Here is a 26,132-nt window from a genome sequence, read left to right as displayed (position 1 = left end):
AGAGAGAATTTCCATTTGTTGATTAATTTCCCCAGATAACCAGAGTGACTGGAGCTAGCCTGGTCCAACACCAGGAGCCAGGAGTTTCTTTTGAGTCACCCATGTTCAAGGAGACTAAGAACTGGAGCCAACTTCTGCTTTTCCCAGGCCATAAGCAGGAAGTTGAATTGGAAATGGAGCCACTGGACATGAACTGGCCTCTATACATGATACCAGCGTTGCCAGAAGAGGTTTAGCCTGCCAAACGAAAGCACTGTTCCCAAGCTGCTCCACCTCTGATTCAGTGCCCTGTACCCACTGGCAGAGTAAACAGCAGTGTGAAAATCTGTCTCTGGCTCTCCCTCTTTCTGTACATCCATGTTTCAAATAAATAAACAAACCTTTTTTTAAGATTTATTTTATTGGGCCCTGTGTGGTGGCCTAGTGGCTAAAGTCTTCTCCTTGAATGTGCCGGGATCCTATATGGGCGCCGGTTCTGGTCCCTGGGAGTTCAAAGTATTCCTGGGTCAGAACCATGGTGGGCTACAAGCTAGAAAGCCCTTCACTCTGCCTAGCCCAGAGCATCTACCGCTATGGAGGGATGGCCTGGGGTCAGCAATAAAGCTGTATATTTCATCCAGAGACACCATCTGTTCTGTACCAGCCTCCGTTTCAGGCCAGGTTTACTCTCTGTCCAGCCAGGTAATGGGAGTCAATGGGATGTCTCCCCAGTTTCACACTTTATGTCTCTTCCAGTACCCCACATGAAGAGATAGATGGTCCTGGTCCCGGCAGCTCCACTTCCCTTCCAGCTCCCTGCTTGTGGCCTGGGAAAGCAGTTGAGGATGGCCCAAAGCCTTGGGACCCTGCACCTGCCTGGGAGACCTAGAGGAGGTTCCTGGCTCCTGGCTTCGGATCGGCACAGTACCGGCTGTCGTGGTCACTTGGGGAGTGAATCATTGGATGGAAAATCTTCCTCTGTATCTCTCCTCCTTTCTGTATATCTGACTTTGCAATAAAAATTAAAAATCTTTTTAATTTATTTTATTTATTTTATTGGAAAGGCAGATGCAAGGTGAGGATTTAGCCACTATGAAACTTCACCAGGTCCAAATAAGCTCATTATTAAAAATATTTATTTGATCCTAAAGCAGAAGCCTAGTGGCTAAAGTCCTTGCCTTGTATGCGCCAGGATCCCATACACACAAAAGGTTGTGTTCAGGCTGTACCACTTCCCTCCAGTTTCCTGCTTGTGGCCTGGGAAAGCAGTAGAGGATGGCCCAAGTCCCTGGACCCTCAACCCACATGAGAGACCTGGAAGAGGCTCCTGGCTCCTGCCTTCCATTTAGCTCAGCTCTAGCCTTTGCAGTCACTTGGGGAGTGAACCAGCAGATGGACGATTTTTCTCTTTCTATCCTTCTCTCTGTAATTCTGATTTCCAAATAATCAAACAAATCATATATATATATGTATATATATATATACACACACACATACATATACGCACATATATATATATTTAAGAAGAATACGTATGTTTGAATGATTCTGGGTAATTTTTTTTAAGATTTATTTATTATTTTTATTACAAAGTCAGATATACAGAGAGGAGAGACAGAGAGAAAAATCTTCCATCTGATGATTCACTCCCCAAGTAAACGCAACGGCTGGGGCTACACCTGATCCAAAGCTGGGAACCATGAACCTCTTCCAGGTCTCTCACACAGGTGCAGGGTCCCAAGGCTTTGGGCTGTCCTCAACTGCTTTCCCAGGCCAGAAGCAGGGAGCTGGATGGGAAGTAGAGATGCCAGGATTAGAACCGGCGCCAGTATGGGATCTTGGTGTGTTCAAGGCAAGGACTTTAGCCGCTAGGCCACGTCACTGGGCCCTGGGTAATTTTTTTAATGTCAAGATCAAGTGGATTTTAGTTAGGAATGCAAAGATGGTTCAGCATTGACAAATCATCAAACACAATAAAGAATGTTAACAGATTGAAACACAAATATTGGGCCCAGCACGTTGACTCAATGGCTAAATTTTCACGTTGCACGTGCCATGATCCCATATGGATTTTGGTCTGTGTCCTGGTTGCTCCACTTCCCTTCCAACTCCCTGCTTGTGGCCTGGGAAAGTGGTAGAGGATGGTACAAAGCTTCGAGATCATGTACCATGTAGAAAACCTGACAGAACCTCTTTTTCCTGGCTTTGGATCAGCTTAGCTCTGGCCATGTGTCCATCTGGGGAGTGGACAAGCAGATGGAAGATTTTTCTCTGTGTCTCCTTCTCTATGTAAAGCTGACCTGCCTTTCCAATAATAAAAAAAAAAAACTTAAAAAAAATCAGACCATGTGATCCATGTTTGAGCTTATTTTCCAAAATAAGGATGTTTCCAGAAGTGATTTTGATGCATTTATTTCCCTGTTGCCTCTGTGGGAGGCGTTAGCCTGAAGCTGGGATCTAGAGCAGAGCAGAGCGGTGGGGCATGTGCTGGCATGGAAAATAAGCTGCATCAGATACAGCCCAGGCTGAAATCCAAGCCAGAAAGTCCACATGTGTCTCAGGTACTTGAGTCCTTGCCTGTTGCTTTCCAGGCGTGTCACAATGCGGCAGGATCAGAAGTGGAGCAGCCCATGGACTGGACAGGCACTCCAGGGTCCTGGCATGCAGGTACCCACGTGATGTCTTTATTCCCTGTGGGACAATAGCCACCAGAGGAGCAGTGTGGTAACCCTGGCTGGAACTTCTGCTGCTGGGAGACTGCTGCCGAGCCAAAATAATCACCACTTGGAGATAGCTTATAAAAGATATTTAAAAATTTTTTTCAAAACATAATTGCTGAGCCCAGTGCCATGGCCTAGCAGCTAAAGTCTTTGCCTTGAGCGCGCTGGGATCCCTTATGGGTGCCGATTCTAGTCCTGGTGGCTCCACTTCCCATCCAGCTCCCTGCTCGTGGCCTGGGAGAGCAGATCGTGAATGGCCCAAGGCCTTGCGACTCTGCACCTGTGTGAGAGACCTGGAAGATGTTCCTGGCTCCTGACTTTGGATCAGGTGTAGCCCCAGCTGTTGCATTTACTTGGGGAGTGAATCATTGGACGGAAGATCTTTCTCTCTGTCTCTCCTCCTTGCTGTATTTCCGACTTTCCAATAAAAATAAAAAATAAACCTTTAAAAAAAAAACCATAATTGCTAGGCAAAGAAAGAAGAATGACTGAAAGAGTTCTCACCCCTGATATCCATGATGTCTCTTGGTTATGCTTAGGCTAAGGTGGATGTCAAGGTAATCGTGTGGATGACAGGACTCAAACACTTGAGTAGTTATTACTGTCCCACAGGCTGCGGGCCAGCACGTGGCTAAGGTCAGGACCAGAGGGTGGTACAGAACCAGGAACTCTGAAGTGGAATGCAGGCAACACGCCTGCTGTGCCAAACGCCTATCCCTACTTAGAGACTTGTTTTATCTGCTACTGAAAGTTTGCTTCAATATTGGAAAACCTGGGCCACTTGGAACTCCTCAGTTCTGGGTTGAGGAATGTCCAGCCTGAGGGCAAAGGCCCACAGAATTCCTTTGACCCTGCCCAAGGAGCAGCAGGCAGGATTTCAGCTCTATAAATCCACAGCAGGCTAACGCTAAAGTTAATTCTGTATGGCCTGCAAAGGATGTTATAAATTCCAACCGGCCCGTCACTCAAAATGGATTCCTATCTCTGCCTTACACCACAGACATGAATGCATAATCTGTCACATTTTATAACCACAGTATTGGTGTTACAGACATACAGTGGCACCGTAGAACATTTGATTTTTTATTTTTAAAGATTTTTTATTTATTTTTATTGGAAAGTTAGATATACAAAGAGGAAAAGAGACAGGAAGATTTTCTGTCCACTGGTTCACTCCCCAAGTGATCACAACAGCCGAGCTGAGTCAACCTGAAGCCAGGAGCCAGGAGCGTTCTCCAAGTCTCCCACGCAATGCAGAGTCCCAAGTCCCTGGGTCATCCTCGACTGCTCTCCCAGGTCACAAGCAAGGAGGAGGATGGGCAGCGCGGTCCCTGGGACATGAAATGGCACCTCTAATATGGGATCCTGTCGCGTGCAAGGCAAGGACTTTTTCCACTATGCTATTGCACCAGGCCCAAAAGAAATTTCTTTCTAAGGTATAGATAGTTGACTGCAGAGGTAGGAGGGCTTGGATGACATTGTGGTAGGCAGAAGATTTTTCTTCTGGGGTCTGGCACTGTGGCATAAAGTTGTTGCCTGCTGAGTCGGCAACCCTTATGGATGCTACCTAAACGTCTGGGGTGCTCAGCTTCTGATCCAGATGCCTGCTGGGGGCCTGGGGAAGGCAGTGGAGGATGCCGCAAGCGTGTGCTCCTCACCCATGTGGAGCTTCCTGTTTTCGGTCTGGCACAGCTCTGGCCATTGCAGCCATTTGGGGGGATGGGAAGATCTCTGCCCTTCAAATAATTAAAATCTTAAAAAATAACACTTCAAAAGTGATATATTTATATCATCTATATATTTATCATTTGCCATTTATGTATATTTATATATATTGAGATAGTCCATGTCCTTGGTTCACTCCCAAAAAAGCCCCAGTGGCTTGGGCTGAACTGATCTGAAGCCAAGAGCCAGGAACTCACTCTGGTTTTCCAAACAGGTGCAGGGTCCCAAGGCTTTGGGCCTTCCTCTGCTGCTTTTCCATGTGCACCAGCAGGGAGCTGGATGGGAAGTGGAGCAACTGAGATTCCAATGAGCGCCTATTTGGCAACCCCCTTTAAAAATCGCTTTAAAGACTTTTTGTCATTTAACAGTTTGTGCTGCCTAAGAACAAATTCTTTATAGGGTGACAGGGTATGCACAATCACTTTGAAGAGGTATTCTCTGTAGGCAAGTCATTGCAACATCCGCCATTTTTCCAGGTTAACTTTCTTGCTGAAATGAATATTGCTACATCTCTACGCATCGTTTCATAAGACGTACTTGTTCGCGAGTTACATTGTTTCTCCAACAACTTGCTGACGCATAAGTTTAGGGACCGCACCACTTTGCTCATGTGTTACATACTGTTCAAAAAAACCAAGTAACTCCTTCACGAGGAAAGCCACTGAATCTCTGTTATCAGAGACAATAAAATCAGCGCTTCGTGTTTAATGAAGAAAATCGAGCCAGTGGCCTCGACCTCTAACAGGTCTCTCAGAGGCATTAATATCGTCCACGTGCCTGCTGTGTTCTCGAGTGGGAGTGGCCCCGACTGCCTCTGAACACACGGAGAAGCTTATGTGCGGACACCACAGCGGGGATCGAGCGAGAGCAAGGACACGCACAGCGTGGACAGAGCTAGGCTACCGCCCCACAGTGTCCACCCACAGTAGCCTACCCGCTCCGCGCACGCGCAGTCACCCTGACTTCCGCCCCGCGTGGTCCTCGGGCTTCTCCCGCCTTCTCCGGGGGCCTTCTTCCTGCCCGGCGCTAGGCTATCCACGGCGCTGCCTGATCGGACGAGATCACAAGTCGGAGATGAGGCAGCTCTTCACGCGATTTATCCGGACATTGTGCCCAGGGTTTTGAAGGAGGGATATGTCGGAAGGGCTCTGAGGATGTGGGTCGTTGCTGAGAGGCAAGGCCTTGGCAGCGCTGGTGTGTTGGACGTGCAGGCACTGCACGAGGCGCCCAGGTAGGGGTCCTCCGTTCGCAGCCGTCTGGGAGCGGGAGGCCCGAGTCTCCGCGGAGCGGCGGGTTGCTGGCGTGTGGCGTGTGGCGTGCGGCGCAATGGAGGAGCTCGATGTCGAGCCGACAGTCACTGTAAGGGAGCCCCGAAGAGGCCTGCTTGCTGATTCGGTACCAGGCCCTGCCGGCCGCGAGGCGTCCACTCCCCTCCCTCGGCTCCATCGCAGCAATCCGGGGAGGGTGTCGGGTGGCCAGGTTGCCGGGTTTGTGCTGCATCCGTGTCCTCCCCAGCCCACGCCCGCTCCTCTGTCAGACAGTTTTGCCTTTGATAGCTCTTGGTGGTCTTCGGTTCACTCATTTTATAAAGGGAAGGTTTTGTTTATCAGAAAGCGGAGCAACAGAGAGGGAACCGGGAACTCAATCCCGGTCCCCCATAGGAGTGGCAGGGGCCGTTTTCTGCCGGCCAAGGGAACTTGAGTTGGAATTGGAGAAGCCGGGACTCGAACCTGGTGCTCAGCTAGAGGCATCCCAACTGGCAGCTGAACTCGCTGTGCCATGCCCCCACTTGTCAGTATGTTTCCCGTTTTCAGTCCTGATGAAGTGCCTTCATAGTTTAGCGCGTCCTTTTACACTAGGGAGCATTTTCTAGTGTGCTGCTTCCAGGTTCGGTGGATATTGTGCATGCTGGCATGTCAGCATCCTTGTGTAGGGTGAGTCTGCTTTACTGGCTTAACCACCCGAAGAGCTTGGCCTCGTGGAATTCCGTCCTCGTAGCCTGCATGCCTTTGGCCTCCCGACGTCTGACTGTCCTTCTAGTGGTCCCGCTTACGGACTGCTAGCCTTTGGAGATCAGAGGGGATGTCCTGTCCTGCTGCTAGAAAATGCCTGCATAGCCTCTCCCAGTTGTTCGGGGCTTGCGTCAGCTCTTCCTGAGAACTGAAAGTACCTTTCTTGGACCTCAGCTGTTCCTAGCTAAATTCTTTGTCAGTCAGCCAGAAGGCCATATGGAGTACTGACTGCGTACGAGCGTCTCTTTGAGGTAGCAAGTGGGAATCCTAAAGGCCCTGCCCTTGTGAGCTCCTGCAGTTACAGGGCAGGTAATAACCAGGTGAGAGGCACTCAGGAAGGAGGAAGGAGGAGGGCTGACGATGGCTTGAAGGAGATTGCAGACAGGGTTAGTGGTTAGATTCTGGCAGGTTGCACGGCTAGATCGGACACAGGTGAAGTGAAGGCTCACTCCTAACAGTTACTCCTGAACCAAGACGGCTGTGAGGTGTGTAGGGTGAGATTTGGGGATAAGGATGGACATGAAGATTTCCCTCTTGGCTGTTGATCTTCTGGAGAGCATGTTGTTGCCTCTAAAGATTTATTTATTTATGTATTTGGAAAGCAGAGTTACAGAGACAGAGCTTCCGTCTGGTGGTTAACTTGCCAAATGGCCACAGTGGCTGCAGCTGTGCCAGCATGGAGCCAGGAGCTTCTTCCAGGTCTCCCACGTGGTGCAAAGGCCCCAGCTCTTGGACCGTCCTCTGCTGCTTTTCTAGGCACATTAGCAGGAAGCTGGATGGAAAGTGGTGCAGCTGAGACTCAAACCCTTGTCAATATAGGATGCCGGCTCTGCAGGTGCGTCTTTACCCGCCACGTCACAGCACCTGTGATATAGTTTCCTAAATTGGTGTGGATTAGGCAGCTGGATTTGTGCAACTGAGGCCCCAGGGGCAGCATCTAAGATGGAGAGAAATGTTTGGGGTCCCCAGCGCAGGGCTGGCACAGGCATGGGATTAGATGGTTTTGCTGTGTTTCAGGAACATTTCAGTTATTAGAATATTTTGGGGCTGATGTTGTGACACAGCTGGTTAAGCCATTGCACTTGATCCCGGCATCCCGTATGAGCACCAGTTCAAGTTCCCATTCAGCCCCTGAAGATTGCCTTCGTCCTTGGCTCTTGCACCTGTGTGGGGCATCTGGAAGGAGCTGCGGCTTTGGACTGGCCCAGCTGCAGCCATTGTGGCCATTTGGGAAATGAAATAGTGGATGGAAGATCTCTATCTCCGCTTCTCTGTGTCTTTGCCTTTCAAGCAAATAAGTTAAGACTTTAAAAAAAAAAAAAAAAAGCCCCCAAACACCATGAAAGAACTTGATCTGCAAGGGTCATCTACTGTGTGTTTCCAACTCCAGGACATTCTTGGAAAACTACAGAGACATGGAAGGCCTTTGGTTGCCAGTGGCACAGACTTGCAACCTATGTACAAATTTGTTTGCTTATCTGAAAGGCAGGGTTTCTTAGAGATCTTCCACCTGCTGATTCTTTCCCAAATGCCTGCAGTGGGTAGGGCTGGGCTGCCTAGGAGCCAGGAGCTCCATGCAGGTGCCCACAGGGTGTCAGGGGCCCGAGGACTAGACCGTCATTGGCTGCCTCCCAGGTGCGTTAGCACGAAGGTGCATTGTTAGTTGGAGGTGGCAGCCATTGATGGGGCGGAGCAGTACAGCTGAGGCCTGTGATGTCATAGGGTGCCAGTTGGGGTCCCATCTGCTCTGCTTCCCGTCCAGCTCCTTGCTAGTGGGCCTGGGAAAGCAGGAGAGGATGGTCTAAGTGCTTCGGTTCCTGCGCCAGCATGGGAGACCCTGATGAAGTTCCTGGCTCTTACTTGGTCTGGCTGTAGCTCTCAAGGCCTTTGAGGGAGTGAGCCAATAAGGGAAATGGCTCTGTCTCCCTCTCTCTAACGCTGCTTTTCGTAGAAATAAACCTAAACTAACAACAGCAAGAACAAGAGCAGCAGAGATAGGATGGGGTTCACAGCCCTCCTGGGGGGGGTGAGCAGCGCAGGAAGCGGCTGTCACCGAGCCCCGAGCCCCTTAGGACACACTTGGAAAGCAGAGCCCGAAGGGAGACTAACAGCTTTTCTCTCTTATGTTTTCCTAGTTGATTCCAGGTGTGAATTCCCAAAAAAAGCAAATGTGCTTTGACTGGGGCCCCGGGGAGTTGCTGGTATGTGAAACCTCCTACAACAAAAAAGGTAGGTGCTCTGGCTCTGCGTGCCGCTGACTGAGCATGGCACGTTGGCTGCTCGTTCTGACTCTCTGATATTCGACTAGCTGAGGTATGAAGTGGTTGAAACTGTTTTGTACCGTTTTCATTTGGGAGCTTGAACACTTTGAGATTTTCATTAATTTTTCAGGCTTGGAAGATGTTGAATCGGTGGGAGGGGCGTTGTATTAATAGTAGTCTACCTGGTGTTAAAGAAAAGTTTCTGAGCTGGGTAAAGAGTGCAGCAGTTAAAATGCCACTTTGAGGGGTGCCCGGTTCGTGGCCCTGTAGAAAAGCTGTCTTCTGTAGCCAGCATCACTTACGAGTGTCAGTGCCGAGTCCCCTGCTATGGGCCTCTGCTATGGGCCCCTGCCACTCAGGAGGCCTGGATGCGAGCCCAGGCCCCGGGCTGTTAGGCCATTGAGGATATATGGGCAAGGAACCGGTGTATGGAAGAGTCTGTCTCAATTTTTTTTTTTTTTTCAAAGACTTATTTCATTTGTATTGGAAAGGTAGATTTATGGAGAGAAGAGATAAAGACCTTCCATCTTCTGCTGCGCTTCCAAAATGGCTGCAACTGCAATAAACTGAGTTTATTATTATTTTTTTAAAGATATACTTATTTTTATTGGAAAGGGGGATATACAGAGAGGAGGAGAGACCGAGAGGAAGATCTTCCATGTGATGATTCATTCCCCAAGTGGTCGCAATGGCCAGAGCTGAGCCAATCCGAAGCCAGGAGCCAGGAGCCTCTTCTCCAGGTCTCCCACATGGGTGCAGGGTCCCAAGGCTTTGGGCCGTCCTTTGCTGCTTTCCCAGGCTGCAAGCAGGGAGCTGGATGGGAAGTGGGGCAGCCAGGACATGAATCAGCGCCCATATGGGATCCCGGTGTGTGCAAGGTCTTTAGGCACTAGGCTACTACGCTGGACCCCATGGTGTTATTTTTTTTTTTATAAATTAAATCAATAGCAGGGAAAGGAAAGCTTTTGTATGTTTAGATCATTCAAGATTTTACAGTAGATTCTTTTGGGTGGTGATGGGAGATCTTAGATATATTTTTCTGTTTCATTTCAGAAAAATTGGAGGTGATGCCAAGCTGTCCCTTTGTCTATATCATCCGGAAGGATGTAGATGTGTACTCTGAATTTTTGAGAAAACTCTTTAATGAATCCCATGGGATCTTTGTGGGCCTTCAGAGAATTGAAGAAGAATTGACTGGAAAATCCAGAAAAATTCAGTAAGTAGCTGCTGCTGATAGGTTGCAGAATCAGTGACTGTGAGAAGCCAGTTGAGTACACCTGTCCTGTGGTGCCCCGGGCAGGTGACCTGGGTGAGTGAGGGAGTCCTGAATGTCCTTTGGCCTCAGCGCAGGGCAGTGCATCGTGCCAGGGCTGGGGGCTTGTCGTTCACTGGCTGGCTTCTTGAGCTTTCTATATAATGTGTATATTACCACTTGTTTTATTCTACAAAGAAGAGGAATTAGCCCCAAGGAACACTTGAGAACCACTGAGTGAGAATTTTGTTTGGTCCTTACAGAATTAATTCCTTCCTTCCTTCCTTCCTTTAGATTTACTTATTTTTATTGAAAAGGCAGACTTCCAGAGTGAAGGAGATACAGAGAAAGAGCTTCCATCCAATCCACTGACTAACTCCCCAAATCGCTACAACATCCAGAACTGAACTGATCCAAAGCCAGGAGCCAGGAGCTCTTCTGGGTCTCCCACGCAGGTGCAGCGTCCCTAGGCTTTGGGCCGTCCTCGGCTGCTTTCCCAGGCCACAAGCAGGAAGGGAGCTGGATGGGAAGTGGAACTGCTGGGATATAAACTGGCACCCGTATGGGATCCTGGTGCTTGCAAGGGGAGGATTAGTCAGTTGAGCCATTGAGATGGGGCCCAAACAATTGCTTGTGAGATCTTTCTTGACAACCAAGTAGAGAAGGCTATTTCTGGATTAGTCTTTCTCTTGACTTTAATTGTTTCACTGTCAGGTTGCCTCTGTTCGCTGCATACTCCTGCGCACCACCTCAGATCATCAAACTCTGAATGTCTGAGGTTGGGGCCAGCATTGTGGTGTAGCACGTAAAACTGCCTCCCGCATTGCCAGCATCTCATGGGCACTGGTTGCTGTCTCTACTGCTACACTTCTTTTCTTTTCTTTTCTTTTCTTTTCTTTTCTTTTCTTTTCTTTTCTTTTCTTTTCTTTTCTCTTCTTTTCTTTTCTTTTTTTTTGAAAAGATTTATTTATTTTTATTGGAAAGGCAGATGTACAGAGAGGAGGAGAGACAGAGGAAGATCTTCCGTCCACTGATTCACTCCCCAGGTGGCGGCAGCTGCTGGTGCTGCACTGATCGGAGGCAAGGAACCAGAAACTTCTTAGGTCTCCCACGTGGGTGCAGGGTCCCAAAGTCTTGGGCCGTCCTCGACTGCTTTCCCAGGTCACAAGCAGGGGGTTGGATGGGAAGTGGGACCGCCGGGATTAGAACCGGTGACATATGGGATCCCAGCACATTCAAGGCGAGGACTTTAAGTGCTACGTTGTCGTACCGGGCCCTACAAAACAATCTTTTTTTTTTTTAAGATTTTTATTCATTTTATTACAGCCAGATATACACAGAGGAGGAGAGACAGAGAGGAAGATCTTCCCTCCGATGATTCACTCCCCAAGTGAGCCGCAACGGGCCGATGCGCGCTGATCCGAAGCCGGGAACCTGGAACCTCTTCCGGGTCTCCCACGTGGGTGCAGGGTCCCAAATCTTTGGGCCGTCCTCAACTGCTTTCCCAGGCCACAAGCAGGGAGCTGGATGGGAAGTGGAGCCGCCGGGATTAGAACCGGCGCCCATATGGGATCCCGGGGCTTTCAAGGCGAGGACTTTGGCCACTAGGCCACGCCGCCGGGCCCTACAAAACAATCTTTATTTTGCTTTATTCTTCCCAGATGGTCACAAAGTCCAGAGCTGTGCTGGTCTGAAATTGGGAGCGAAAAGCTCCTTCTGTGTCTCCCATGTGGATACTGGGTTCCCAGGACTGTGGCCATGCTCTGCTCTCTTCCCGTGCATATTCAGGGAGCTGGTTTGGAAATGGAGCAGCCAGGATTCAAACCTGTGCCCATAGGGGATGCTGGTACCATAGCAGAGGATCAGCATGTTATGGCACTGCCAGATTTATCTGTTTTCATTTGACTCAGAACTCAATCTGGCATCCATCTTGTGCCCAGACTGCAGGTAGGGACTTAGTCCGCTGTGCCACCAGACCAGCTCCGTTACTTCATTTTTTCCCCCCCAAAGATTTATTTATTTGAAGATTTTGGTTACAGAGATAGAGGCAGAGATGAGGAGATCTTGGATCCACTAGTTCATTCCTCAGATGGGCACAGTGGCTGGCCTGGGTCAGGTCAAGGCCAGGACGATCTCCTGGTCTCAGATGGCTTCATGGGCACGCTTCGCGCATCTTCCACTGCTTTCCCAGGCCATTAGCAAGGAGCTAGATCCAAAGTGGAGCTGCTGGGAGTCAGGCTGGCATCTGTATGCGGTGTTGGCGCTGAGCTGGCAGCTCTTCATGTTCCCTCCGTTAGTTTTAGTGCTTGTTGGTGGTTCTCATCCACAACATTGATGTCAGGATCGTTTTCTGGACTTTGTAAATATATACCATGATTGTTATTCTAATATATACCATGACTGTTATTTCACTTATTTTGTTGCTCTGGTTGTTTGAGTACCGCAGTATTTGGAGACTTGGAGCTCCTTCCTGGTGGCTGCTGTCCTCAGCAGATTCTCCCCCCCCTTTTCTTTAAGCCCTCCCTTATTTTGTGGCTCTACAAGATGTCGCAGGCTCATCTTGTATTCTCATCTTCTTGTAGGTTGGTTCGTGTGAGTAAAAACTACCGGTCAGTCATAAGAGCGTGCATGGAGGAAATGCACCAGTGTGCAAGTAAGGATGCTTGTATGTTTATGTAGTAGTAGTAGTTATTTATCTTTATTGGAAAGTCATATACAGAGGACAGACAGACAGGAAGATCTTCCATACGCTGGTTCACTCCCCAAGTGGCCGCAACTGCCAGAGCTGAGCCGATCCGAAGCCAGGAGCTTCTTTCAGGTCTCCTGCACGGATACAGTGTCTCAAGGCTTTGATCTGTCCCTAGCTGCTTTCCCAGACCACAAGCAGGGGGATGGTTGGGAAGTGGGACAGCTAGGACACGAACTGGTGCCCTTATGGGGTCCTGATGTGTGCTATAGCCACTATGCTACTGCGCCAGGCTCCCTTAGATGGTTCTAACACGTGGGACTGGTCCAGGCTGAAGTCAGGAGACAGGAACTCCATCTAAGTCTCCTACAAGGGTGTCAGGAACCCAAGTCCCTAACTCAGCACCTGCTGCTACCCTGGCGCATTGGCTGGGAGCCAGTTGAAGCAAGGTAGCTGGCCCTGGAATTGGCACTCTGATATCCCAGGTGGCAGCTTAATGTACTGTTCCATGAAGCCCACCCTACAGTGTGTCTTTATTTTCAGTATTATTTATTTGAAAGATGCAGTACCATGGAACAAAATCTGACTGTTGGTTCCCTCTCCAAGTGTCTCTTAACAATTGGCTCTGAGCCGGGCACAGATCAGGAGGGTCTCGTGTGTGTCAGGACCCTTGGTGCAGCTCTCAGCTGCTGGCTCCCTGGCCACTAGCGGAAAGCTGGATTGGAAACGTGACATCCCTAGGCCTCGTGCCAGGCACCCTGATATGGGGTGTGCGCATTCCTAGCAGCAGCTTAATGCCCTGTGTCACAGCACTTGCTCCTTGGTGGTAGCACTCAAAGTATTTATCTGATGGCAGGGACTGGCATTGTGACACAATTCATTAACTGATGGTTTAAACACCTTGGGAGCGACATGTTTCCTAGGCGCTTGGTGGAATCTTGTGTAACATGGCAGTGTCTTTGTTAGAGGCCTTTAAGGTGGATGTGTTGAAGTGGAAATGTTGCATGGGATGTGAGCGCCTGGGCTTGAGAATCGTGCATCTGCTACAGAGGAGTACGGGACATGAAACATCTGTTGTGGGTGTTAGGTGTTGGTGCAGCTGGGTGTTGCTGCTGCTGGCATCTCATATTGGAGTGCCAGTTTGAGTCCTGTACACTCCGCTTCCCATCCAGCTGCCTGGATGGAGCTCCAGCCTGGTCCAGTCCCACCTTTGGAGCCATCTGGGAAATGAACCAGTGTTGGAAGGTCTCTCTCCTGCTCTGTTGGTCTGTTTTTCAAATAATTTTTTTTTCAATTTTAATTTTTAATTACATTTTTGTGAGAGAGCATGTGTCTGGGGGAAACGATGTCTCACAGACCCCTCACAGCACCCATTGCCAGGTGTCTCACAGACCCCTCACAGCACCCATTGCCAGAACGGTGTCTCACAGACCCCTCACAGCACCCATTGCCAGGTGTCTCACAGACCCCTCACAGCACCCATTGCCAGGTGTCTCACAGACCCCTCACAGCACCCATTGCCAGAACGGTGTCTCACAGACCCCTCACAGCACCCATTGCCAGAACGGTGTCTCACAGACCCCTCACAGCACCCATTGCCAGGTGTCTCACAGACCCCTCACAGCACCCATTGCCAGGTGTCTCACAGACCCCTCACAGCACCCATTGCCAGGTGTCTCACAGACCCCTCACAGCACCCATTGCCAGGTGTCTCACAGACCCCTCACAGCACCCATTGCCAGGTGTCTGACAGACCCCTCACAGCACCCATTGCCAGGTGTCTCACAGACCCCTCACAGCACCCATTGCCAGAACGGTGTCTCACAGACCCCTCACAGCACCCATTGCCAGAACGGTGTCTCACAGACCCCTCACAGCACCCATTGCCAGAACGGTGTCTCACAGACCCCTCACAGCACCCATTGCCAGAACGGTGTCTCACAGACCCCTCACAGCACCCATTGCCAGGTGTCTCACAGACCCCTCACAGCACCCATTGCCAGGTGTCTCACAGACCCCTCACAGCACCCACTGCCAGAACGGTGTCTGACAGACCCCTCACAGCACCCATTGCCAGAACGGTGTCTCACAGACCCCTCACAGCACCCATTGCCAGAACGGTGTCTCACAGACCCCTCACAGCACCCATTGCCAGGTGTCTCACAGACCCCTCACAGCACCCATTGCCAGAACGGTGTCTCACAGACCCCTCACAGCACCCATTGCCAGAACGGTGTCTCACAGACCCCTCACAGCACCCATTGCCAGAACGGTGTCTCACAGACCCCTCACAGCACCCATTGCCAGGTGTCTCACAGACCCCTCACAGCACCCATTGCCAGGTGTCTCACAGACCCCTCACAGCACCCATTGCCAGAACGGTGTCTCACAGACCCCTCACAGCACCCATTGCCAGGTGTCTCACAGACCCCTCACAGCACCCATTGCCAGGTGTCTCACAGACCCCTCACAGCACCCATTGCCAGAACGGTGTCTCACAGACCCCTCACAGCACCCATTGCCAGGTGTCTGACACCCCGGGGCTGGGAGGGGCCCCACGGGCTGACCCCAAGTCCCTGTCCCCTAGGGGGGCTCTGTGCTCTCTCCCTGTTAATGAAGCTGCCTGGGTGAAACCGGTGAAGCATGCAGAGCTGGGAGAAGCCAGACACATGTGTGAAAGGGAGAGTGCAAGTGAAAATGGGTGGGATTTAAAGCTTAGAACCTGATGTGAAAAGCTCAGAAGAGGCTCATGTCTCGTGTTTGCTGTTTTGATAGTTGCTGCTAAAGACCCAACCAGTAGCCACAAGTTCAGTAGCCAGGTAAGGCAGCTGCGCTTGGCCCCGGTCCCGACCCGCACTGATTGTCTTGAATGTTCTCTCAATTTTTACCATGTCGGAACACAGTGATTTCTTGATGAATAAACACCTTGTATAACTTTTCAGTTTTTAGGGAAAGGTGTATTTGTTGTTTGTTTTTTAAGGTTTATTTATTTGATCGAGTTACAGTGAGAGAGCTTTTCTATCCTCTGCTTCACTCAGATGGCTGTTACGGCCCAGTGGTAGGCCCAAGCCAGAAACCCTGAGGTTTGTCCAGGTCTCCCATTTGGGCCATCTTTCCCCTTTCCCATGCCATCAGCAGGGAGCTAGATCAGGAGTGGCCGGGACTAGAACTGGCACTCATGGGATCCTGACACTGCAGGCTGCAGCTCCATGCACGACCCCACAGTACTGGTGCCAAGAACGACGACTGTTAGCACCCTGAGCTGATGAGTAGCTGCCTTCTGACTGGGAGCCAGTACACAACTTGGCATCTTGGCTGAGTGGCCGGGAGACGATGTGGAGAATCACATTCTTGGAAGAGTCCTGGTGCCCGTCGCTCCCCTGCCCCCTCTCTCCCTTCCCCTCTGTCTGTATCCCTCTCTCTTTTTTAAAAGATTTGTTTATTTTTATTGCAAAGTCAGATACACGGAGAGGAGGAGAGGAGGAGAGACAGAGAGGAAGATTTTCCATCCGATGATTCTCTCCCCAAGCGACTGCAACAGCCGGGGCTACACCTGATCCAAAGCCAGGAGCCAGGAACTTCTTCCGGGTCTCCCACGCGGGTGCAGGGTCCCAAGGCTTTGGGCCATCCTCGACTGCTTTCCCAGGCCACAAGCAGGGAGCTGGAAGGGAAGTGGAGCTGGTGGGATTAGAACCGGTGCCCATATGAGATCCTGGTGCATTCAAGGCGAGGACCTTAACCATTACGCTATTGCACCGGGCCCCACCAGCCTTTATTTTTAAAGGCAGAGCAATGGGGGCGGAGAGGGTGGTGGAAGAAGACACTGATCTTTCCAGACTGAGCCAGCCGAGAGTCAGGCTCTCCGTCCTGATCTTCTCCATGGGTGGCAGGGACCAAAGCGCTTGGAAGGTAGCAGTGTGCTGCCTTCCCATGTGTGAGTTAGAGACTGAATTGCAAGTGACCTGACTAGAATTTGTAAGTGACAGCTTAACCTGTGCCGCCATACTGGCCTTGACTTGTTTGATCTTCTGTTCTTGAAAAGTCAGGCAGACACACGTCCCCCTTCCATCTGGTGGTGCACTCCCTCACTGCCTGCAGCAGCTGGGCTGGGGCTGGCAGAAGCCAGGCTCTCAGGACTCAGTGTGGTTGCCGTGTGGGTGATAGCGGGTGAGTGCTTGAGACATTGCCCACCACTTCAGAGTCTGTGCATTGTGGGCAGCTAGAGGCCAGATCAGAGCCAGAATGGAAACATGGTGTGCCACAGGGCATCCCAGTCACTATACCAAACACCTGCCCCTGCTTGTCTTTCTAAAAATTGTCTATCTCTTTACCCATTGCCCCTTCCTGAACTATAATTCAACAGGATTATTGTCAGTGTGAGGGGGTAGTGTGATGCACTCAGCTGTAGCCGGCAGTGCTGGCATTGCACAACGGCGCACTGATTTAGTCCTGGCTTTCCCACTTCCGGTCCACCTGGGGAAAATAACAAATGATGATCCAAGTGCCCAGCTCCCTGCCAGCCACGTGGGAGCCCTGGGTGGAGTTCCTGACTCCCTGCTTGGACCTTGCCCATTCCTGGCCTTTGTGGCCATCTGAGGAGTGAACCCACAAATGGGTGATCTGTCTCTCACTCTCTGTAACTTTTGTCTTTTTTTTAAAGATTTATTTATTTTTATTACAAAGTCAGATATATAGAGAGGAGGAGAGACAGAGGAAGAACTTCCATCCAATGATTCACTCCCCAAGTGAGCCGCAACAGCCGGTACTGCGCCGATCCGAAGCCTGGAACCTGGAACCTCTTCTGGGTCTCCCATGCGGGTGCAGGGTCCCAAAGCCTTGGGCCGTCCTCGACTGCTTTTCCAGGCAACAAGCGTGGAGCTGGTGGGATTAAAACTGGCGCCCATATGGGATCCCGGCTCGTTCAAGGGGAGGTCTTTAGCTGTTAGGCCATGCCGCCGGACCCAACTTTTGTCTTTTAATAAGTACCTTTAAAAGAAAAAAAAAAAAAGATTATCAATCTTTTAATGTGCTAATATATTGTAACTTTGTGTAGCCATATTTTTCTTATTTATATCACAGCTATTCAAATAAAATAATCTACATTCCCCCTTCCTAAAATCCTCTTTCTGGCTGCCCTGGGGAAAATCCCCGCCTTGGAACTCTGTGCACACGGGGGTGGTGCGTGGCTCTGCTGTGCCCCAAACCCTTCTCTGCCTCCGGCTGTTCCCGAGTCCCAGGCAAGCCCTGGATTACAGGCTCTGCTGTCTTCCCTAGGTTGGCATTCTGTCTGTGATGGAGCTCATTTGGAACCTGTGTGAGATCCTCTTCATTGAAGTGGCCCCAGGTGAGCTCCCGCTGCCCTGCTGCCTTTGTTCTGGGATCATCCTTCCTGCACGTGGGGGTGACAGTGCGCTCCCCAGTGCTGCTCGTCTCCAGCACCTTCAGGCTTCAGCAGAGTGCCTAGGGAGTCCTGCCATCTCAGGCAGAATGCCTTGTGGGAACCCCCGGGTTAGAAAACAAGTACTGAAGTGGTTTGAGAAAGAGGTGGTCAATGTTTTCATAGGGCAGATTTAAAGTTTTGGGGACATCGGGAGGGAAATCTGCTTTGGAGAACTTAGTGGCTTGTGCTTCCTGGCTTAGGGCAACTCTGTCCAGTCAATCTTTTTTCCTTTTAATGTTTGTTTGAAAGAAAGATGAGGGGTTGGGAGAGAGACAGCAGTGTGTCCTACACACAAGGTCACTGGCACATGACTGTCAAAGTAAGATCTGGGCCAGATTGAAGCCAGGAGCCTGGAATTCCGTCCAGGTCTCCCACTTGGATAACTGAGTCATCACCCACTGCCTCCCAGGTACTATTTGGCAGGAAGCTGGAGTGAAGTGTAGAACACAGGCCCTCTCATAGGGTGTCCCAAGCGGAAGCCTTCCTGCCATCCCAGTGCCTGGCCCAGGACTGTGCTGTGTTGATCACTGCACATCTGCCACCCTGGGTCCATGCTGGTCTCTCCATTGCCCCTGCGTAGTGTCTACGTAGCCATGGAGTGTTTTGATGGTGTTGGTCCTGTGTGCATTGCTCTGCAAGATTTAGTCAGTGGTGGAGCTGCCTGACCCGCAAGGCGGGTCGTATACGAGTCCATTCCTCAGGAGCCAGCGTGTGTGTGCTCAGGAGGGCTGGGCGCGCCTGGGTGGTCGCTGGTCTGTGTGTCATCCCCGCCCCGTGGTGGTGTAAAGGGCAGTGTGCTGTGGGGGAAGCAGAACTTTCTGTGTCTTTTTGTGTCTGATGAGAGTCTCTTCCCCCAGCCGGACCTCTCCTCCTGCTCCTGCTGGACTGGGTTCGACTCCATGTGTGTGAGGTGGACACTTTGTCAGCAGATGTCCTGGGAAGTGAGAATCCAAGCAAACACCAGGGCTTCTGGAAATTGGTGAGCGCCTCTGCCCTGTGTGTCAGCGTCCCTGAGGGTGACCGGCAGAACTGCACTGCCTACTGGCTGACTCTGAGTCTCTGATGGGGACACAGGCTTACTTGTTTTTTTTTTCTTTTTCTTTTTTTCTTTTTAAGATTTATCTGTTTTTATTGGAAAGGAAGATACACAGAGAGGAGAGACAGAAAGATCTGCCATCTGCTTGTTCACTCCCCAAATGGCCACAATGGCTGGAGCAGAGCTGAGCTGAAGCCAGGAGCCAGAAGCTTCTTCTGGGTCTCCCACGTGGGTGCAGGGTCCCAAAGCTTTGGGCTGTCCTCGACTGCTTTCCCAGGCCACAAGCAGGGAGCTGGAAGGGAAGTGGAGCAGCCGGGACAGGAACCCGCACCTATGTGGGGGCCAGCTGCTACAGATGAAGATTAGCCCGTTGTGCCCGTGGAGATCCTAGAGAGGTCTTTCACTGTTCAAGGCAGAACCAGAAACTTGAGTGGGTCTGCCATGTGTGCGTGCGGGGCGGAGGCAAGGTGTTTGCTGGTTTTCCAGGTTCATTGGCGTGGAGCTGTATGGGAAGTAGAGCGGCCCAGATTCTAATCAGTGGTGCCAGCGTCACAGGTGGCCCTTAACCCACAGTACCAGAGCTCTAGCCCCCACTCGGTTATGTTTTTAACAGCTGATGAACCTGTAGCCAGCTTTTCTTGGTGTGTGTTTTAGTTTAACAAAATCCATTTATTTAGAAGATGAACTTGAACTCAGAGCAAGCCAGTTACTCATGTGTTCAGCGGTGTGTGTCTGAGTGAAGCTCACCTCACTCCTTTCAGCCTTTTTGCACTTGAGGCTGCTGCTGGGCCCTGAGCGCTTGGCTGGGGTTCAGCCCTCACCCCCCAGATGCACGGTGTAGTGCCGGACTCGGCTGCAGCAAGCCATTGCTTGTGGCGTGAGGGCAGAACAGACAGGCAGAGTGCTGTCTCACTGCTCAGGCAGTGTGCCAGGCACCTCGGGCACACTGTGAGCAAAGTTCCACTAGGGATTGATGTGGACTCGGAATCGTGAAATGCAGTGTGTGTCAGCTTGTAAGAAATGGAATGTGGTGAACCAGAACTTGATTAACCCTGGTGGTGTTCTTGGTTTGTTTTTTTTTTGGTGTTCTTGGTTTTTGATTTGCTTTTTAAAAGCTGGTCATAATCTGTTATGGGCTGCTCCTGGTAGTTTGAAAACCATGATTGAGAGGGTACAGCCGTGATGCTGGGTGCGATTTCCACTTGGGGACGGGGCCATTGCTCCTCCTGGTGGGAGTCGTCAGTGTGGGCGGAGGGAACGCCTCCCCAGAGGCCTGGCCTCGTGCCATTGCTCATGCTGCCTGGTTTCCTTGCAGGTGACCATCTTGGTGCTGCAGGGCCGACTGGATGAAGCCCGACAGATGCTGTCCAAGGAAGCAGACGCTAACCCAGCCTCTGCAGGCATGTGCCGCGTCTTAGGGGACCTCATGAGGACGATGCCCATTCTCAGTGTACGTGGGAGCAGCCGAGCCACTTGGTCACAGGAGGTGGAGAAGTTCTTGGGTGGGGAGCTGATGTCCCAGGACCCGTCTCTCCCCTCAGCCTGGCAACACACAGACGCTGACGGAGCTGGAGCTGAAGTGGCAGCACTGGCATGAAGAATGTGAGCGGCACTTGCAGGACGGCACTTTCGCCTCCAGCCCGCACCTGGAGTCACTGTGCAAGGTCTGAGTGGAGGGATGAGTCCAGGTGGTGGCATCCAGGGCAGCGCAGTGGGAGCACTGTCCCCCTGCCGGGGCTGCAGTGGGGAAGTCAGGGGCCATGGGCATGGCCATTGCCCTTGCAAGGGGCTCATGAAGATGCCCATCTCCACAGATCATGCTGGGGGATGAGGCAGCCCTGCTGGAACAGAAGGAGCTTCTGAGTAACTGGTACCACTTCCTGGTGACCCGGCTGCTGTACTCCAACCCCACGGTGAAACCCATCGACCTGCACTTCTATGCCCAGGTGAGTGCTGGGAGTGGGCGGGCGGCTCCCTGGTATGTGGCTACCTTGACCTTAGCCTCCCAGGAGCTGCACTTCTATGCCCAGGTGAGTAGGCTTAGAGCGGGCGGGGCTGCTCTGGAGTGTGTAGCTACCTTGACCTTGACCTTAGCCTCCCGGGAGCAGGTGGGCCCTTTCCTTCCACTTGCTTGGAAGGAAGGAACTCTCCCTGCTCCAGGGCTCCCCAGAGGGCAGCCCTGCCTGTCCCCTGGAGTTGGCTTCCCTCCTGGGTACTGAGGGGCCATTGCCTCTCGCAGTCTAGCCTGGACCTGTTTTTGGGAGGTGAGAGCAGCCCGGAACCCCTGGACAACATCCTCATGGCGGCCTTCGAGTTCGACATCCACCAGGTGATCAAGGAGTGCAGGTACGCCACCTACCCACCCCCAGCTTCAGTTGCCCTGGTTTTGAAAGGCAAATGGTAGCAATAGCCATGGCTGAGCTAGAACAAAGCAAGAAGCCAGGAGTTTGATCCAGGTCTCCCACATGGGTGCAGTCCACAGGTCTGGGGGTGTGTCAGTAGGGTCAGGGCTCTACCCCATGGCTGCTCCACCCCCGGGAGGCCTGGAGGAAGTTTTTTAGGTTTATTTGTTTTTATTGGAAAGGCAGATTTACAGAGGAGAGACAGATCTTCCCTCTGCTGATCCACTCCCCAAGTGACTGCAATGGTAGGAGCTGAGCCGATCTGAAGCCAGGAGCCAGGAGCTTCTTCCAGGTCTCCCGTGTGGGTGCAGGGCCCCAAGGACTTGGGCCGTCCTCGACTGCTTCTCCAGAGGAAGTTTTGATTGCAAAGCTTCCTTCCCCCATCAGCTGCTTCAGAGCTGTAGGTGCAGAATGGGCAGCCAGGACTCTGGGGTGCTTGCCTGGTAACCCCTCACTTCTTCCCTGTTGACTCAACAGCTGCCTGTGAGGATGGTCCAGCTCCCTGCTGTCTAGCAGAAGGAACAGTGGGCCTGCACTTGAGTGGGAGTTGGGCCAAATGTTGAGGTTTCCCACTGCCCTGCAATTCCTCACAAGTATTGGGTTCACAGACACCAGGTCTGCCTCCAGAAGCAAGCCGGAGGTCCAGTGTGACGTCTGCCCGGACTCCCTGCTTGATCCTTGTCTGTTCTGGCCCATAACCTCGGACACAGCAGGTCTCTGCCTTGTGCCCGAGGAGTGGCACTGCAGCTGCCCATGCTCCGCCAGGGCAGGGCAGTGGGTGGCAGTCATCAAAGGGTGCTCCCAGGGCAGACAGGTTGGGGCAAAGGTGTGGCTGGGACCCTGTGCCAGGAAGGTGACCTGGAGGTCATGGTCTGCTCCTCTAGGCCATTGTCTTCACCTCCGCTGCTTGTCCCTGGCTCCAGAGGTCTTCATATTTCCAATAGCGGCCACTCTTGAGCCATTCATTAAGACTTTTAAAAAACTGGGTACCCCACTTGGCTTTGAAGCATAGATGTTGGATTTTTGCTCAGATCTCGCTCAGGTGGGGTGGGGTCTCTTGACTGTCTCTGTGGCCTGCGTCTCCATTTGCAGCATTGCCTTCAGCAACTGGTGGTTTGTGGCCCACCTGACTGACCTGCTGGACCACTGCCAACTCCTGCAGTCTCACAACCTCTAGTGAGTGGTGGGCGTGCCTCAGGGTGGGCTAGGTGGAGGAAGGGGCCTCTAACCTTGGTCCCTGTTCTATTTCTTCCCAGTTTCGGTTCTAACATGAGGGAATTCCTCCTGCTGGAATACGCCTCAGGCCTGTTTGCTCACCACAGGTAGGGGAACTCGTGAGTGGGGATTCCCCTAACCTCCATCTCCTGAGGGATCCCTGGGGCAGCCTGCCTGCCGCCCCTCAGCAGTGTCCTTTGGGGCCTTTGCAGCCTGTGGCAGCTGGGGGTGGACTATTTTGACTACTGCCCCGAGTTGGGCCGTGTCTCCCTGGAGCTGCACATTGAGCGCATCCCTCTCAACACTGAGCAGAAAGCGCTGAAGGTCCTGCGGGTCTGCGAGCAACGGCAGATGACCGAGCAAGGTGAGCGGCCTCAGAGGGCTGAGCCTCGGGTGCTTGCTGCCTGGTAGCCAGGTGGGAGCCTCAGCTCAGAGAGCCAGGAGCAGCAGAGCACGGTGCTGTGGAGGCAGGCCTCTGCTGGTTTCTCAGGCCTGTCGTCAGTGGCAAGGTTCCCTGTCCCTGGCAGGGTGCTGTGGTTAGCAAAGGAGGCAGGCAGCTACCCAGCTGGAACTGGAGGAGAGGAACAGATGTGGGAACAGCCCGTCCATGAGCACATTCAACACCAGGGGAAGTTAGGATTTTAGGTGCCTGGATGAGTAATGGGGCTGATGTTAGGGGCGCAAGAGCAAATTGAAAGCCACATCCCCTCAGCAAGTCCTGCTTGGGGTGTGTGGCCCTTCCTGATGGCCCAGGTGGGCTCCTGACGGGACTGGCCTTTTTTCTTTGTTCCTGCCAAGTCCGCAGCATCTGTAAGATCTTAGCCATGAAAGCTGTTCGCAACAATCGCCTGGGCTCTGCCCTCTCGTGGAGCATCCGTGCCAAAGATGCTGCCTTTGCCACACTTGTGTCCGACAGGTGGGTTCAGCCTGGCTCTGCTGGGGAGACGGGAGGCGAGGCTGTTCCTGCCGCTGAGCTCCCTTGGCCTGGCTCTGCAGGTTCCTCAGGGATTACTGTGAGCGGGGCTGCTTCTCCGACTTGGATCTCATTGACAACCTAGGGCCAGCCATGATGCTTAGTGACCGACTGACCTTCCTGGGTGAGTTACTCTTGAGATTGGTCCTGGGCCTTGGTCCAAGGGCATAGTTGTGGGAGCTTGGACAAGTGGTTCTGGACTTTTCCATGTTTACCATTAGCTCAGGCGGTCAGAAGTGTAAGGAGCAAGGTGCTCCTGTGTGTGCTTTGTGCATGTTCCCCTCCGTTTGGCCTTTGAAACCCTCAATCCTCGCTGACCTTACAGCAACACCCTATGAGACCCATCCTCATCCCATGTCCTCTCCTGACCCAGAGGTTATGATACCAATGTCACCAAAATGCCCCGTGCCATTACTGGTTGTGTTGAGCACAAAGTGGGGACCAGCAGGTGGCTTTTCCCTGTGGGTTTCATCATTTGTGGAGCAGTGTGGGGTAATCTGCCCGCCCTGTTCCTCATCATGCTGGCACCAGTTTGTCTCGCCTGGCTAGCCTGCCATTTCCTGTGGATCTGTGGTTCCTTTTTTGAGTCCTTGGTTCTCAACACTTGTGTTCCTGCACAGCCCAGGGTGTCCTGGTCTGCACCTCCTTGTTTTGGACAAACCTCCTTGTCCCATGCAGTGGCTTGTTGTGGGGCCAGAGTCTCCCTCGTGGCTGTCACCAGGGGCAGCATGGGACATGTCCCAGGGAGCTCATGTGCCTCTCTCCCTAGGGAAGTACCGAGAATTCCACCGGCTGTACGGGGAGAAGCGCTTCATGGAAGCCGCCTCTCTTTTGCTCTCCCTGATGACGTCTCAGATCGCCCCACGCTCATTCTGGATGACACTTCTCACGGACGCCCTGCCCCTGTTGGAGCAGAAGCAGGTAGAGGACAGAAGTGTTCATTGTTACCATGGCCATGTGACTGTGCCCACAGCCCCACTGTGGAATTGTGCTTATGCAAGGGGCCACCAGCAGCCAGCACTGCCCAGCCTAAGGCTGTAGGGAGCCCAGAAAACTGCTGTGTCCTCCCGTGGCTTCCTGGTTGAGCACAGGACTGGTCCTGGACCCAAGAGGCAGGCCCCGGTTGGGACAGCAGGGTAAGGCAGCCTCTCTCGCAGGTGATATTTTCAGCAGAACAAACATATGAGCTGATGCGCTGTTTGGAGGACTTGACTTCAGGGAGGCCAGCGTGTGGAGAGCCTGATGCCCAGCGACTAGAGGTTATTTCCATTTCCTTTTGGGTGTATGGTGTCACAGAAGAGAGGAAGATACACTCTTGAGCTCCCCTCAATCCCCTCCCACCATCACATGTGCCACCTCCTTCTCGCCCTCCAACAGCTGAGGCAGCTCACTTATCTGAGCACAGGGGTCCTTCCAGGGTTCCCATCCACACACCTCTCCCATGGAGAACCTGCTGTTCAGCACCACATGCTTTCTGCCACCCTCTGGAGGTTCTAGAGGGCACCTCTGCTGTTCTTACACTGGCTCTCTGCTTTCTAGGACGACGACATCGAGACCACCAAAGTGGAAATGCTCAGACTGGCACTCGCGCGAAACCTGGCTCGTGCGGTTGTGAGGGAGGGTTCTTTGGAAGGTTCCTGAGGCCCTGCATGGCCCAGCCAGCGGGCTGTCTTTGTATGCTCATGTATATAGATGTTTAAAATAAAATGGCTTTCTTTTGGAAACACAAACCAAGTTCTTACAGACAGGAAGGTCAATGAGTTTGTAATGTAGGGCTGCCATGACCCCAAGGTGGGAAAGTGAGGAAAATGCTAGTTTTGTGCTTTTGCTGTGGAGTGTTTTCCACGGTCTCCTAAGGAAGACAACCCCAGAATAGGGAGAGCAGCGTCTGGTCTTGTGCGAGGAGTGCTCTGACACCTCACCCACCCGGTCCCTAGAACCAGGGCTGCAAACTTGTCCATCTGCAGAACTCTCGTGTGGGCTCTTCCCAATCCAGTGGCTGCCGTGGCTGCGGCCTAGAGGATTCTGAATAAAGATGGTTTTATTTCACATGCAGCAAAGCAGAGCCGGCATGTCCAGTACAGCTGACTGCCATGGACAGTGACCTCTCCAGTGACAAACCGCATGCATCAATGTCCAGGGTTCCTGGTGAGGCCTCCCCACCACGGGCGGCTCACAGGTCCTCCCATGGCTTGCAGCCAGTCTCTGGAGAGTTCTTGCATTTTTCCTTTGAGTAGTGAAAGTGATTCACTTTTGAGCTGTCTGTCCTAAGAAAGCAGTGAAACCTGCTTGCTGAAGAGGGGGCACACAGCAGGGATGCCCGACAGGGCCTGGCCCAGAAGCATCCTTCACCTGAGACGGGCGGGCCTACCTGCTTCCCTTCAGCTGCTCTCCGGCCCTGTCTGGGACGAGCCCTGCAGAAGCCAGAGGC

The 26,132-nt window shown here is 52.1% G+C and overlaps 1 protein-coding gene across 3 annotated transcripts; it reads left to right on the top strand.

The window, feature by feature from the left end:
- Positions 1-5,443: 5,443 nt before the first annotated feature.
- NUP85 (nucleoporin 85) lies at positions 5,444-25,353 on the top strand. Of its 3 annotated transcripts, none has more exons than XM_058675705.1 (19): positions 5,444-5,580; positions 8,572-8,665; positions 9,751-9,913; positions 12,532-12,602; positions 15,411-15,454; positions 17,910-17,979; positions 18,933-19,054; positions 20,427-20,561; positions 20,653-20,775; positions 20,926-21,057; positions 21,351-21,457; positions 22,606-22,689; positions 22,770-22,835; positions 22,941-23,092; positions 23,527-23,644; positions 23,725-23,825; positions 24,471-24,622; positions 24,859-24,960; positions 25,241-25,353. In XM_058675705.1, the coding sequence occupies exons 2-19, from the start codon at positions 8,605-8,607 to the stop codon at positions 25,340-25,342; spliced, it is 1,905 nt and encodes a 634-aa protein (XP_058531688.1). In that variant the 5' UTR covers positions 5,444-5,580; positions 8,572-8,604; the 3' UTR covers positions 25,343-25,353. The 3 variants fall into 3 exon arrangements, with proteins under 3 accessions (XP_058531688.1, XP_004592974.2, XP_058531690.1); XM_004592917.3 differs by lacking the exon at positions 5,444-5,580 and adding an exon at positions 5,673-5,783; XM_058675707.1 differs by lacking the exons at positions 5,444-5,580; positions 8,572-8,665 and adding an exon at positions 5,730-5,783.
- Positions 25,354-26,132: the final 779 nt, after the last annotated feature.

This window comes from Ochotona princeps, chromosome 17 (genome assembly GCF_030435755.1).
Source record: "Ochotona princeps isolate mOchPri1 chromosome 17, mOchPri1.hap1, whole genome shotgun sequence".
NCBI lineage: Eukaryota > Metazoa > Chordata > Mammalia > Lagomorpha > Ochotonidae > Ochotona > Ochotona princeps.
Note: the sequence above shows the minus strand (reverse complement) of the source record. Positions and strands in the feature narration are given on the sequence as shown.

Coding starts and splice junctions, on each gene's coding strand:
- NUP85 (XM_004592917.3), top strand. CDS start 5,751: ATGGAGGAGCTCGATGTCGAGCCGACAGTCACT. Junction 12,603..15,410: donor GGAAATGCACCAGTGTGCAA/GTAAGGATGCTT, acceptor CTGTTTTGATAG/TTGCTGCTAAAGACCCAACC. Junction 17,980..18,932: donor CTTCATTGAAGTGGCCCCAG/GTGAGCTCCCGC, acceptor CTCTTCCCCCAG/CCGGACCTCTCCTCCTGCTC.